The following is a 14,571-nucleotide window of genomic DNA, read 5'->3' as shown; positions in this document are numbered from 1 at the left end:
AATTAGTGTCTATAAAATGACATAATATAAACTTCAGTGATGATTCTAGTGCCACATCTTATAAATAACTCATTAAAAACTAAGGAATATATACAAAATAGCTTTTGACTCGAAAATAATTAACAAACTAGCTATGAGCTACAGAAACATGGAGCAAATGACATCTTTAACCTTTATTCATTCTATTTTTCTTTCGCTTATCTTTTTCTCCCCACCATTGTTAAACCTCAAACTTAAACTTCTTCATCATCAACATCACTCTCAACTTCACCACCGCCACCACAATCCTTGTTTCTTCTGACATTGCAACGGATCTTTCTAGAAAAATTCACTAATTTTTTAGGTTGTTTATAATTCTCAATTTTCTTCCATCTCTTTTGATCTCACGCGCACATGTCTCCTTCCACCGTCGCATATCTCATTCGCTTCCATATCCTCTTACTTCTCTCTGCTTTTAATATTCTCTATAGCCCATCGTCATATGTTCTACAATTACAACACGAATCATTTGACCCATACAACGGTTTTTAGATCCAAATATGTATTGAAAGTACAAGTAGTGTTTTTGAAAATTATGCTATTAAAAGAAATATCTATATATTTATCAATATTTCATGGTATTCAAAAGAATCACATGTATTTTTACTTAATTACATGTAATCTTCATGTTATTAAACATAATACATATATTTTTCTTCTAGATACATGTATATTTACTTAAACCGTGCTATTTTAAAAAATTTCATGTTTTTTTTCCTTGATCTACCATCAGAGGATTTATCTTGTCCATCATCACCTCCTCTGTAACTACCATCATCGTTAATCTGTATTGAAAAATGCAAATAGTACTTTTAAAAACCATGCTATTAAAACAAATATATATATTTATCAATATTTCATGATATTCAAAAGAATCACATGTATTTTTACTTCAATACATGTAATTTTCATGTTATTAAACATAATACATATATTTTTCTTTTAGATACGTGTTCTGTTTACTTAAACCGTGCTATTTTAAAAAAATTCATGTTTTTTTCTCCTCCATCCACATTCATTATGGTGACCAAGACCACCGTACCGCTTCCATGACCGGATCTATTTTTTTCTCACCGAATCTCTACCACCACTTACAAACAAATATATCATTTCGTAGTAACTATACTTTCAAAAGATTAACTGGTATTTTCCCCATCATTTCGTAATAACTACAAAAGAGTCATTTACCTAACATTTCTAACACATGGTTAGTTACTTAGTTTCTTTTCAAAATTTGGCTATTTTCTAATAATACCCTAAAAACTAACTGAAACTGCATTAATAAGTTTAAATAATGAATTTATTAATCAAAAAAATAAATGTTATTTACAAAGTAGTATAGTAACGCTCCGACCGCCACACCTCTCTTAATGGGCCCCACGTCCTCTCTCGGCCCATGGGCTCACCCGTGTCTGACGGCCGGTCCGCTACGTCCGGGAGGCTTTAAAGACTTGTTTACCGACACTACAAATCACCACATGATCTTTCCCTGTGTTCTTTCCTCACTCACACAGTTCCGACAATCACTTCCCGGAATGTCACCTATCCTGAAATTGTTCCAGGTCAAGCACGCTTAACTGTGGAGTTCTCTCAGGACAGTTGACCGAAAAGATAAGTGCACTTTGGTGACATAAGTGGCCAATTCAATTATTTTAAAACTCTCCGCATGCACCACCATATTCCTGAAACCGGGATGTTACAAGTAACCCCCACTAACAGATCGCAACGTCCTCGTTGCGCACCAAGACCGTCAGCCCGATAGTGTGAGCCCTCTTGACTCCACACTCGCCTGGGTTCGGCTTTGATACCACTTGTAACGCCCCGACCGCCACACCTCTCTTAATGGGCCCCACGTTTTTTCTCGGCCCGTGGGCTCACCCGTGTCTAACGGCCGGTCCGCTACGTCCGGGAGGCTTTAAAGACTTGTTTACCGACCTTATAAATCACCACATGATCTTTCCTTGTGTTTTGTCCTCACTCACACAGTTCCAACAATCACTTCCCGGAAGGTCACCCATCCTGAAATTGCTCTAGCTCAAGTACGCTTAACTGTGGAGTTCTCTCAGGACAGTTGACCGAAAAGATAAGTGCACTTTGGTGACATAGGTGGCCAAATCAATTCTTTTAAACCTCTCCGCATGCACCACCATATTCTTGAAACAGGGGCGTTACAAGTATACAAGAAAAGAAATGAAGAAGGCAAAACGAGAGTGCATAAAACAAAACAAAAAATGAAGAATTAAAAGAGATTGCAAAAACCGTAAGAATGAATGTGTGTATTCGCTAACGAACTCCACCAGTTTGGAACCATCATTACAAAAAATTCTGAAGTTATAGTGAATCTTAATAGCTGAAGGAAACTACTATGTTTACAATGGATTTCTCTAAGAGACATATTAAGTGAACCGTTAGGTGATATGTGCGCTTCATAACAGGACTTTGTTACAAGAAGGTTATGTATGCGTATCTTTCAAGGAAGAATTTAATACCTAGATACATGTAAGAGACATTGTAAATGGTTTCCAAGTCTATAATACGTCGGAAAGATTACCTTGTGCACGCATTTTAAAATATGAAAAGTTTCTATTAACACAGTGAATTTTGTATAATTACAGATGTGAAGCCAAATAGTCGATTTTAAAAATAACAAACATATGCGTATTTCATAAAAAAAAAAAAAGACACATGCCAAGTATACTATTGCATCATCAACAGAGCCGGCTCAAATTTTTTTTGACCTTGTTTTCATTTTAAAAAAATCTGAAAATTATTCTTATTATAAAAATTTAGAGTTTTATTTGCAAAATTTCTAAAATATAGGGCGTTAAAACCTTTTAAAAAAAATTGTGGGATCCAGTGCTTGAGCACTCTTAGCACTACCCCTAAGTCAAGCTTCATCGTCAGCTATACGAAATAGATGTATTGCATGACCACATATATGAACTATAAGACGTCATGTGGTTAACACCATAGACATACGATTCTAGTACACCGATCGACTGACTCCGGCGTTGACCGGTATTAACCAACAAAAATATAAAAAAGAAAAAGCTTGTATTTATTTTTAATATTAAAAACAAAAATAGTTTTATTTGGTATTGTTGATGCGTGTTTTATTTCGCCTCAAAGTTTTCCTTTAGAGACTACACGAAATACTGCAAATGCATAGTTAATCGGATGTACGTAGTCTTTAAGGATAATCCCACATAGACTTATAAGTACAATACAAATTCAATAGAGAAGGAATATGTCTAAGACAAACAAAAGGGGGTTTGGTTTTGGGGTTTTCTAACTAACGAAATAAGAAAATAAAAGCATTGCAAACGATTAGAAGATATCAATAAACGAGAAGTTGGGCTTCAGAGATTTCTCAGGGTATCATGGATCGGATTATTCTATGGTTTTAAACAAAGGTAAACCTATGCTTTTAAACAGTTCATGAACTACGAAACACTTATGTGAAACCGTTTGGCTTATGACCAAATGACTATCTAAGTTTAACAATTCTGTTACTAAACTAACGCATGCAACGACGAGATTAGACCAGCATGATTAACGAGTTCGATTATAGTTCATAAAGCTTTATAACTCAACTATCGCATGTTATAACACGATACTCACATCTACGCTAGTGAATGCGGATTTATACACTTGCGATGCATAAAACCACCTAAGATCAATATTGCAAGTTAATTACTCAAGCAATATGCATTAACAACAAACCTAGAACGGAGAACAAGATGACCTAAATATAGATCTAAGAAACCCTAGAAAACAGATCCATGAATCCCCTTTGAAACCCTTATACCCAACGAATAAACTACTCATACATTCTCAAAGAACACAACATCATATGAATAAGAGATTGCATAAAAAAGTATTAATATAGAAAAAAGGATTAGAAATCTTCTCTGGAAATACAGAGTTGAGGATTCTTCTTCCTTAAACAAGTAGAGAACAGAGAATAGAGATGAAGAGAAAGGTTGGTGATCGACGATGGTGGCTTCAGAGGAGATCGGCGGTGAGACAAAGCTTCTACATTAAGAGGCTGTGAAGGAGGCTACGTGGCTTCTCTCTGTGAGGCTGCTGGTGATAGGGTCGAAGACACACCCTAATTAGGGTTCAGAACTTGTATTTATAGACCTCGGGAAGTAACAAGTCGGTTTAGGGTTTTATCGGCAAAACTACGTAGTTTCAATAAGTTCGGGGACGAGATGGCCAATTCCGGTCATGAGGGTCTATGACCTTGCTCAACAAGAGGCTCCAGACCGGTCACGTGGGGTTGTGACCAGTCCAAAAAAGGGCTTCACCAATTGTCACACTCCTTGTGACCGGTCTCGGACATGGTTCCTTCAATCGGTTGTAACTTCTGTTTGGCAGCTGGGATTGAGTTGATTGTTCCTCCATAGTAATTTTGACTCTTCTAAATTTCTATAAAGTCCAAGATATCCAAATTTTTTTTACGGAAAGGCCTCCAACGGACGCCTAATTTCTGGAGCTTCGAATCTGTCCTGAAACGGGTTTTGCTCGTCTTTTGGTCTATTTTGCTTTAAAACTCCTAAAATCTTCTTGACTCCATAAATACTTGAATATCTCCCTTTTTGCCTTGAAATCACGCCAAACACTTCCTAAAACATAAGACAACTATGGGCAAAAATTCCATGTTATCAGTTGTATAATAAAAAGACATTCTATATTCAAGTATAAATATTATATATATATATATATATATATATATAATGCATTAATTTTTGTAATAGTTAGTTTTTTAGTTTCAAAACTAAACTAAAAGTATCATAAAAATCATTAATAAATATTTAAGATATTAAAATTTAAATGAATACCGGAAAATCTTATTAGAATCAATTAAGTAAGGGGATTGCTTATTTTTACATTGCCAATTAAAAAATATTAACTTCTTATTTGATATTTTTCAACAATAAAAATTATTTTTACAATAAAAATCATTAGAATCAACCCCAATGCGTATGAATGAATTTTCTCTTACAAATGTTTTTTGTTAAAATCAAAATTGTTAGATTTTTTTATCATTATATATATTAAAAGGAAATATTGCAAGTTTTTTGGTTGTTTATGTGTTATTATGAGAATGTTTCTTATTAATTTTAGTTACAAAAGTGAACAAGATGTTATACAAAAAAACTTTAGACTAAAGAGTATGTAAAATTTTCTATATCTTTTTACCACACAAACTTTACACTAACGAGTTATATACTCAAATTTTGCATATTATTTCCTAATGAAAGTCATATGTATTGGGTTTGATTCTAATGATTTTTATTGTAAGAAATAATTTTTGTGGTTGAAAAATATTAAATAATAGAATTGTTTTGTATTTAAATAAATCAAATAAGAAGTTAATGTCTTTTAATTGACAATGTATAAAATAAGCAATTCCCTTACTTAATTGATTTTAATAAGGTTTTCCGGTTTTAATTTAAATTTTAATATCTAAAAAATTTATTCATGGTTTTTATTACACTTTTAGTTTAATTTTAAAATTGAAAAAAACTAACAATTATAAGATTTAATGCATTAAATATCTATATATATATAATATTTATATTGAATATAGAATTTCTTTTGTATACAACACCAAATAAAACTATTTTCTTATTTTTTTTAATATTAAAAATTAATAAATGTCTTTTAAAGATATTTTTGTTGGTCAATGCCGGTCAATGTATGAGTCAGTCGACCGGTGCACCGGAATTGTATGTGTATGGTGTTAACCACATGACATTGTATAGTTCATATATGTGGCCATGCAATACATCTACTTCGTGTAGCTAATGATACAATAATATATTTGGCATGTGTAGTTATGTATTCCGTGATACTTCAGGTAGCTAGCAATCTTTTTTCCTATTTCATACTATCCAGTTCAAGTGGACTGAACCAAATTGAGCATTTCTAAAAAAGTTCTGGTACTATATGCTCTCAGGCCCGGCCCTGGACAGATTTTAACAAAACATTTGTATTGGGCCTCAAATTTCTGAGGCCCATTTTGTGAGTTTTTTTTTTTTTTTTTTTAAAGCCCCACAATTAGTAAAATAGGCCTCAAAATTAGTAAAATAGACCTCAAAATTAACAAAAAAAACCACATAATTAGTAAGAAGGCCTCATAATTAGTAAAAATCTTATAATTAGCAAACAATGTCCAAAAATTAAGAAAAAATGTTAAATAAAAATTATAAATGGCCCATAATTAACAAAACAAAAAAAAAAATTTAACAGTTTTTACTTATTAAAAAGGCCTCAAAATTTTTTTTCGTATTCGGCCTCCTATTTTACCGGACCGGCCCTGTATGCTCTATAGAGATCCAATTAAATCTCTTCGTTTGAGCTTCCATCCTGAAAAAATAATCAATTAGTTAGAGTGTTAACTGATATGTGTCATGAAGAAACCAAAATCAGTAGCTATTATACATACCTGTAAATTTTTCATCATGGCAACGCAACATGATGATCTGGTTTCTGCAACGCCTCTATTCATTTCCATCATTTCCATTTACCTTAACCACCACAATAGGGTACCCAACAAAATACCCACTTTCTCCGGTGCCAAAAGAGTGATGGAAGTGTAGGATCTCAAAGTTGTTTGATGGCTTGGCCATTACACTCTCCAATCCCAGATTCTGATTGAGCAACAATCTCTATTAGTTGGTTATTCAGCAGAGACAAAAACTTCTCCAGAGAAATAGTCATGTACGAGGATATGATTCTCGGATCACCATATTTTCAACATAAAGAAGCAAATAAGAATTGTGTCAGGGAAAATGTCGTAATCCTAAAAACAGGTAAAAGTTTTCTTTCTCTGATCGCCATCACGTCATCTTCGGGCATCACAAACCCCAATAATTCCCATAAAAAATATATCTGGTTTTATACTCTAAAATTGTTAGAAGTTAGAACCGGTTCTCAACAGAGAGACTCATGAGAACTCTCTCTCTCACACACATGTCACTTTAACATTGGTTTAACATTTTATTTATAAATCAAATACCTTATGATTGAAGATATTGATTAAATAGTTAATAGATTTTTTTTTAACAATTCATAAAATAAAATTATCTATATATGAAACTCCATTATGCATAAGTTAAAATTATATTAATATTATTTTAATTGATATTTGTTAAGTTTTTATAAAATACTAGATTAATATTATTATGTTAATACAATAATATTGATATTAGAATAAATAGAAATTTTCAATACTAAAAGACATATCTTTTTTTGTCAAAATTTTGATATTTTAGAAAAATAATGTTTAATTTCTGTCATATTTTTGTACAAAATGTCTAATACAAAATATTTATGATCTTTTTGTAGCTAGTTTTATAAATAAATATATAATTAATAAGTATAATTTAATATATTCAAAATGTAATTTGACATATAAATTTTAGTATTATGGATTTATAAAATTTAATATAAATTTTTTGGTAAAATATTGACTTGAACCACATCATGATGTGTACCAGATTCCTTTTCCTAGAAGTTTCAGGACTTCAGGGAGAAGACTGAGATGAAAACATATATGTAATAGTTTCTTGAGATTGATGATTGATCGTAAAATTCGTAATGATGCGGGTTTAAACGATTGATTTCATCTACTAGGATACTCTGATTTAAACGAATGTTTGCTTTTGGTTATGGTATACTTTTGAACACAGTAAAACATACTTTTTGGTTAAAATATTAATATTGTAATCATGAGAGACCTATATAGTATCTTACCAATGGAATGATAATTTTATGATGAATTTCTCCTAATAAACAATACAAAAAATATGTATTATTTTGGTCCAATGAAGATGCTCTTAAGTTGTTGATCTGATCGGTCAAGCCATCAACGTCATCAATGTTTCGGTTAATTTTTTTTTTTTCTAAACCATTGGTAATTGCAATATTATAAGGGACAAACTTTAATTTCAATTTTAAACTAATTGTGGGTTTGGGTTTGAAATATTGTTGCTTGATAACATTTATTTAATATTAGCTAACCCATGTTAAATTTTAAAATTGAAAGCAAAATCAATATTAAACCAAAACATTTAGGTTTTATTTGCACTTTTGGTTCAGAGTAATACTAAATCTCAAACCGATATGCCGGAAAGATTACCTCGGTGCGATGGTTGTACACACATAACCTATCTTCTTCTAGAAATCTTCTCAGTACCATACACTACTCAAACCAACATTGTCAAAGTCTCATGTATCTCTAGATTAAACCATGTACATGTTGAAGTCATTGGTTGTTAAAAAACGTATTGTAAATTGGCATACATGATCGGCTCCATGTTGATCGATACAACAATTACACCGAAATAATATTTTTGGCATATATGTATTCATATTATTAATGACTATCGTTCGATAGCTTAAATTAAATAAGTATGTTTATTAATAAACCTGAAACCGAATAATATGTTTACTTTTATTACAAATGACAACAACATGAAAACTGAATCACCTTTTGATTGGAATAAATTATTAATATTAAAACTGAACAAATGTTTTGCATAATAAAAACTAAAATAGTTATTGTTTATGAATGTTCCGTTTTTAGTTATATTTTTAATACGACCAAAATATATAACAAAGTTACTTTTTAAAACAGAAAAACATGAAGAAAAACTCTAATGAAAAATATATAAATAAATAAATAAAATACAAAAACCTAAAAATATAGTTTACTATTCACCACCAATTATTAAATAGTATAAAATACCGAAGTGTATGTATTTTGTAAGATATGTACATGAAAGAAGGCGGCTGTTATTTATATAATTATATGTATGTATGTTGAAACAAAACAATTATTTTGTGGTATTGGTACCAACCAATTTTGTCACTATCAGATCACTCGCTTCTCCATGACACCGCTGTTTCTTGGCTCTCCCAATTCTTTTGGTGCCTAACTGTAGTAATAGTTTTTTTGTTTGTAAAGAATATTCAACTATGATTAATGCATTTATTCCACTCATAATAAAGTTTTATGCTCACCAGCAAGGTTGGTAAGAGCCTCATCCATTATCTAATTATTATAGAATTATTTATATATTAAGATTAATAAACAAATATTCATAACAATCATTTTCAGGTTTACATGGATAGGTGTAATGTGTACAATTTTTAGTCTTTTTTGGTTTTATTTACATTCCTATCCCAAAGTCCTGATATAAATATTAAACGAGTAATTAATTGAAACGGTATGAAGTAGTTTTTATAATTAATTAGTGTCAACAATCACAATCGCTCTAAAACGACATATTTGTTGTCAATTGGGCAAAAAGCCAAAAATCAATCAAGTCCTCAGTTTATTATAATATCCCTATTTTTGGCTACTTTTTTTTTTTTTTTGGCTACTTATATCCAAAATTATGGATGTTTGAAATTTCTAAACAGATTGTCCAAATTTCTGGATATTTGAAAATTTGGGACTGATCGAATAGGTAACAAACATGTCAATCTCGACATCCCAGGTATGTCAGTCAATGCCTCATAGTTTTTGAGCACTCAATGACTTTAAAACACCTAATATTTTTGTTTCCAAAATTTGTTGTGGATTTGTTATTTTTCTTGTAGACTCTAGTCTAAACCATATAACAGATGAAACCAAAGTTGGATTCAAGAAAGTCCATATTGACTATATAGGGTCTGTTCTTTTGAGAGTCGCGCGGTCTCTCCAACAACACCTTTTTAAGACTCATTAATTAAAGGGAGAAGACACCGGCGACAGTCACTGATTCATAATAAGTATGAACGAGGAACCAAATTCATATAAAGGGTGTACGTAAAGATATATACCCTAAAAACCTTATTCACTCAATAATATGAGTAATAGTCAAGTATGGTTCTCATTGAGAAACATTGAAAACAAAACGCCATAATCATACAAATACATAGAACGAAGAAGAGAGCTATTTTGGTTGCTCGTACCAACCGGAGCGTACCAAACAAGCTAGTACAAAAACACACTTGTGATATTTGGTACGTTCCGTTTTCTACATTGGAATAACCAATTCAAAGCCTTCAGACTTTTAATACCTCGGACCTCGTACCAGCTTCCTCTCATAGGAATTGTTCCGGAAACTACCAACCGAAGTAGACCGTTCGGGTTTGATCGGGATTGTTGTGGATAGCCATTCAAGTCCTTCGTATAATCCTTGCCCAGAGATGGCTGAGGTTCCTTGTATAAGCCTGCCCCAATCATAATCAGATACAAAGTTTTTGTTTATCCTCTACCTCTAAATGTATCTATAGGAAACACGAGATGATGTTTTTATTATTACCAACAACGTTTGGATAGGCTGTGTAGACCAAGTTTGTTGGCAACCTCGGCTACTGGTAAAGCATTTCTTGAATCTTGCTTGTTCGCAAAGACGAGTACACATGCACCTTCTAGTTCATTCTGTGTATTTTTTTAACCAATACAGAAAGTTGTTAGGACCAAAAAGAGGACAGAATAAGTAACATTTAAAACATTCATATGACTTTACATCGGTTAGTATGCGATGCAGCTCGTTTCGAGCTTCTGATATCCTTTCACTATCACTGCTGTCCACCACAAAGATAAGCCCCTGTGCGTTCTGGAAATAGTGTCTCCACAGTTTACGAATCTGTTGAATAAGCAGACATTGTTTTTCAGATGAACAAAATGATTCAGACCCCATAAGAATCGTTAGAAAGGTCAAGCCTTGAGAGACAAAAGAGAGAAATCTGTGTGTTTATATGCACTTGTAGAGAGGTAAACGATAGATGAATATGGGATTCAACATGGAGTTTACCTTCTCTTGTCCTCCTATATCCCATACAGTGAAATTGATGCCTTTGTATTCTACTGTCTCGAGGTTGAACCCTGGAAAATCGCAAAACAACCAAAACCGGATAAAATGGTTAAACCGTAATGATCCTGATGCAGAACGCAACATCTACATGAGTTTTATCAAGTTATTAAAATGTTCCTTCCTCACGGATACAAACACAATCAAAGAGAAAAAGTAACTATTTACAGACAAAGCTATGATCCACAGAAAATACACAAAAGTATATATGGTTTGGAGCTGTTCTAACTACCCAAACAAAGTTTCTTTCATAATCCTCAATAGATAGATAGACTGAAAATCAACATCTTGCTCTAACTTCATAATCAATCCCTCACTTAGAGAAGTCTCAACAGCACCAAAAAACAAGACAAGAAAAGCTTGTGTTACATACCAATAGTAGGCACTGTTGTGACAACCTCTCCAAGCTTCAGCTTGTAAAGAATGGTAGTCTTCCCTGAACCATCAAGACCCACCATCAAAATCCTTACTTTACTTTTAGGAAGAAACCTTTTCGCTATACGCGAAAATCTGGCTCCCATGTAGAACAAAAACAAAAACAAGGAATCTGAGATATAGTGAAAGAAACACTGCTTTGATATTTCAATTCAAGCTGTCTGGTAGAGGAATAAGCTTGGGCTTATATGAGATCTGTGAAGAGTATTTTACACACATGAGAAAAAATGAAAAATAACTGAAAGTTTGATTTTCAGAATGTAAAGGCAAGCTAAAAGGCAAAATCACATTCTGGAAAAGAATAAATTCCCTAAGGAAGTAAAGAATGGTGTGTCCTTTTCCAAACCCAAAAGCTCATTAGGACACAGAGCAAGACTGGTTAGATTCTGTGTTCTGTCTTTCTCATTCTAGATGCTTATATCAGAATCTTATTCCTTGAGTACATCATCAGCAATATGGAATATTATTACAGGTACACAAGAAAGACACAAAATTGGTATTGCATAAAGATAGTAAAATGGAACAAAATCAGATTCTTTCGGTTAAAACTTGTTCTAAGTGAAGCAATGATAACACAGCACATAAAGTTGAAACATTAATAGCCTCAAAGGTCAAATTCTGAGGCAGACCTTATTTTTCATCTCACCAAGTTTCTCACTCTCTCTTAAGCTACTTGGACACTCTCAAAACTGTAGAAATTTACCAAATTCAAATAAAGCCAAAGCCTTTCTTTCATAAGTTCTCACCTAATTTTGGTAGCAAAACTATAGCTTGAGGAACACAAACTCCTCCACGGCTGGAATTTCACCGATTTTCTTCAGAGTCTCTTTGCTTGGCATGTCATCAACACCAATTGCCATAACCGCTTGCTTCCTCGGCGCGATTCTCCCAACACTCATGAAACTGACATTAACATTCGACTCTCCCAAGATTCTTCCGACAGTCCCGATCATGCCCGGTTGATCTACTTGCCTACACAGTATTATACTTCCTTCAAGACTCACATCTACTTCAAAAGAACCCACCTTTGTCAAATGGGGAACCCCATCTTTCACTCTTCCTTCAACTTTGACTTCTCCAGATTCAGATAGGGCGCTGGCGAATTTGGACTCTACGTTGCCTAGCTGAACCGTGATGGTCTCGAGTGGGCTCTCTGGTGAACCGTCAAGGACACCCCGTTCCTCTGAGATTCTCATACCTCTCTGTTTTGCTGTGTAATCCGCGTTGACAAGGTTTACATACACGTCGGAGATTGGCTCAATGATACCCTTCGTAATCATGGCTCTGAGAAGTCTAGTGTCAAGATCGTCAGTGGCTCGAGCCGAAGCGTAGGTCACTTTCACGTTCTTCACACCGCTTCCTCCAGCCACCAATTGGACAGCCAGTCTCCCTAATTGCTCCGCCAACACCACATATGGTTTCAGCTCAGCGAGAACCTGTGGATATAATAAGCTCAAGTAAATACAATTACACCTCATGACAACATCTCCAATATCTCATTATCTTTCATTGTTTAAGTTGCTGATTTCTTGTTAACATAGACCATACGAAACTCTTACTAGTATAGGCTAAAGAAGGCTAACCTCAGCAGAAACCATAGGTGCATTTACAGCAGTAGAAGCTAGCTCTCCGTTAAGAGCTCCAACAACAGCTTCTGCAATCTCAATAGCTACCCCTTCCTATCAAATTCCAAACATAGTAATTAACCAACAGAAAGTCACAACAAAAGCATCACTTGAAAATTGTTAACACAAATGCAGAACCTGAGCCTCCATAGTACTTGCTCCAAGATGAGGTGTAACAGTAACCCTCTCATGCTGCACCAACTTACTATCCTTAGCCGGCGGCTCTTTAGTAAAAACATCAAGAGCAGCCTGAGCAACAATACCACCATCTAAAGCTCTAACCAATGCATCTTCATCAATAACACCTCCACGAGCAACATTAACAATCCTCACCCCTTTCTTCATCTTCGCAAACGTTTCATCGTTAAGCATCTTCGAAGTAGCAGGTGTAAGAGGCATATGTAAAGAAATGAAATCAGCAGTCGAAAGCGCTTCATCAAAGCTCACTAAATCCACACCAATAGCATGAGCACGATCCGCAGGCGCATAAGGATCATGAGCAATAACACGCATACCAAGTCCTTTAGCACGTCTAGCAACTTCTGATCCAACTTTCCCAAATCCCATCACAGCTAATGTCTTCCCCACTAGTGATACACCAACATACTTATTCCTTTTCCATTCTCCTACATTACACAAAACAAAAACCAAGATTCCTCAGCCACATCATGTAACGCCCCGACCGCCCCTACCAGTGAGCACCCACGACAATACAAGAATCATCAAAAAAGTGACTAACCAGATTTAACAGAAGCATCAGCTTGAGAAACATTTCTAACCATAGCAGCCATAAGTGCAATCCCATGTTCAGCGGCGGCGATAGTATTCGCAGTCGGAGCATTAACAACCAAACAACCAAACTCCGTCGCAGCACTTAGATCTACGTTATCAATCCCAACACCAGCTCTTCCAACAACCTTAAGTCGTCCACGAGACGATTCAAACACATCACGACCTACATTCGTCGCACTTCTCACAATCAACGCATCACATAGTGAGATCTTCGTGTTTAGCTCCTCTGGAGTCAAGTTATAAGAACAATCGACGTTTGCGAATTTCTCAAGTAGCTGAACTCCAGCTTCTCCGAGCTTCTCCGCTACGAGAACGGTTGGTTTAGCTCCGTCTCCGGTAGCAGTGCACGTCACGAGGATAAGCCGTTTTGGGGGAGTATCGCGTTTACTGCGAATAGAAATGGCGGATGGGAGAGGTGATCTGGAGGAGAGAGATGAGATTTTGTGGGGATTCACGGCGAGTTTGGCCGAGGACGTTACGGCGGCGGCGGCGGCAGACATTGGAGCTGTGTAGTGGGTGTAAGTGAAGAGAGGTTGGTGGCTTAGTAGACGAACGAGATCTGAGTTTTATGTATAATCAGAAATGTTTTGGTTAATCTCAGATTCTTAATTATATTATTTTGTATGATTAATTAAGAGAGTTCGTAAAGTAATTTTATTTTGTTGATTCATTTCATATGCAACAATGTTGATTTTTGAGATTTCTCCTATGAATCTATCTATACGGAAAAAGCTTGACATTATTCAGACTTTCAGAGAATGACAGAATTAATTGGATATCGGTTTAACCCGGTTTATTTAAATTGA

At 34.3% G+C, this 14,571-nt stretch overlaps 2 protein-coding genes across 2 annotated transcripts; both read right to left on the bottom strand.

The window, feature by feature from the left end:
* Positions 1–9,844: 9,844 nt before the first annotated feature.
* On the bottom strand, positions 9,845–11,759 carry LOC9319959 (probable ADP-ribosylation factor At2g15310). The gene is made up of 5 exons (XM_021032279.1): positions 11,287–11,759; positions 10,857–10,927; positions 10,569–10,688; positions 10,362–10,480; positions 9,845–10,269 (listed from the first exon to the last, which is right to left on the bottom strand). Exons 1-5 carry the CDS (start codon positions 11,432–11,434, stop codon positions 10,110–10,112), a joined length of 618 nt encoding a protein of 205 aa, XP_020887938.1. The 5' UTR covers positions 11,435–11,759; the 3' UTR covers positions 9,845–10,109.
* Positions 11,760–11,866: 107 nt separating this feature from the next.
* Positions 11,867–14,449, bottom strand: LOC9319958 (D-3-phosphoglycerate dehydrogenase 1, chloroplastic). The gene is made up of 4 exons (XM_002883845.2): positions 13,713–14,449; positions 13,112–13,599; positions 12,932–13,027; positions 11,867–12,784 (listed from the first exon to the last, which is right to left on the bottom strand). Exons 1-4 carry the CDS (start codon positions 14,263–14,265, stop codon positions 12,113–12,115), a joined length of 1,809 nt encoding a protein of 602 aa, XP_002883891.1. The 5' UTR covers positions 14,266–14,449; the 3' UTR covers positions 11,867–12,112.
* Between the last annotated feature and the right edge of the window lie 122 nt (positions 14,450–14,571).

Source organism: Arabidopsis lyrata (genome assembly GCF_000004255.2).
Source record: "Arabidopsis lyrata subsp. lyrata unplaced genomic scaffold ARALYscaffold_3, whole genome shotgun sequence".
Taxonomy (NCBI): Eukaryota; Viridiplantae; Streptophyta; class Magnoliopsida; order Brassicales; family Brassicaceae; genus Arabidopsis; species Arabidopsis lyrata.
This window is presented reverse-complemented; position numbering and strand designations above follow the sequence as displayed.

Coding starts and splice junctions, on each gene's coding strand:
- LOC9319959 (XM_021032279.1), bottom strand. CDS start 11,434: ATGGGAGCCAGATTTTCGCGTATAGCGAAAAGGTTTCTTCCTAAAAGT. Junction 10,689..10,856: donor ATATAGGAGGACAAGAGAAG/GTAAACTCCATG, acceptor CTTATTCAACAG/ATTCGTAAACTGTGGAGACA. Junction 10,481..10,568: donor TGCATCGCATACTAACCGAT/GTAAAGTCATAT, acceptor AAAAATACACAG/AATGAACTAGAAGGTGCATG.
- LOC9319958 (XM_002883845.2), bottom strand. CDS start 14,265: ATGTCTGCCGCCGCCGCCGCCGTAACGTCCTCGGCCAAACTCGCCGTG. Junction 13,600..13,712: donor TGATGCTTCTGTTAAATCTG/GTTAGTCACTTT, acceptor TGTGTAATGTAG/GAGAATGGAAAAGGAATAAG. Junction 12,785..12,931: donor CACCTATGGTTTCTGCTGAG/GTTAGCCTTCTT, acceptor TTATATCCACAG/GTTCTCGCTGAGCTGAAACC.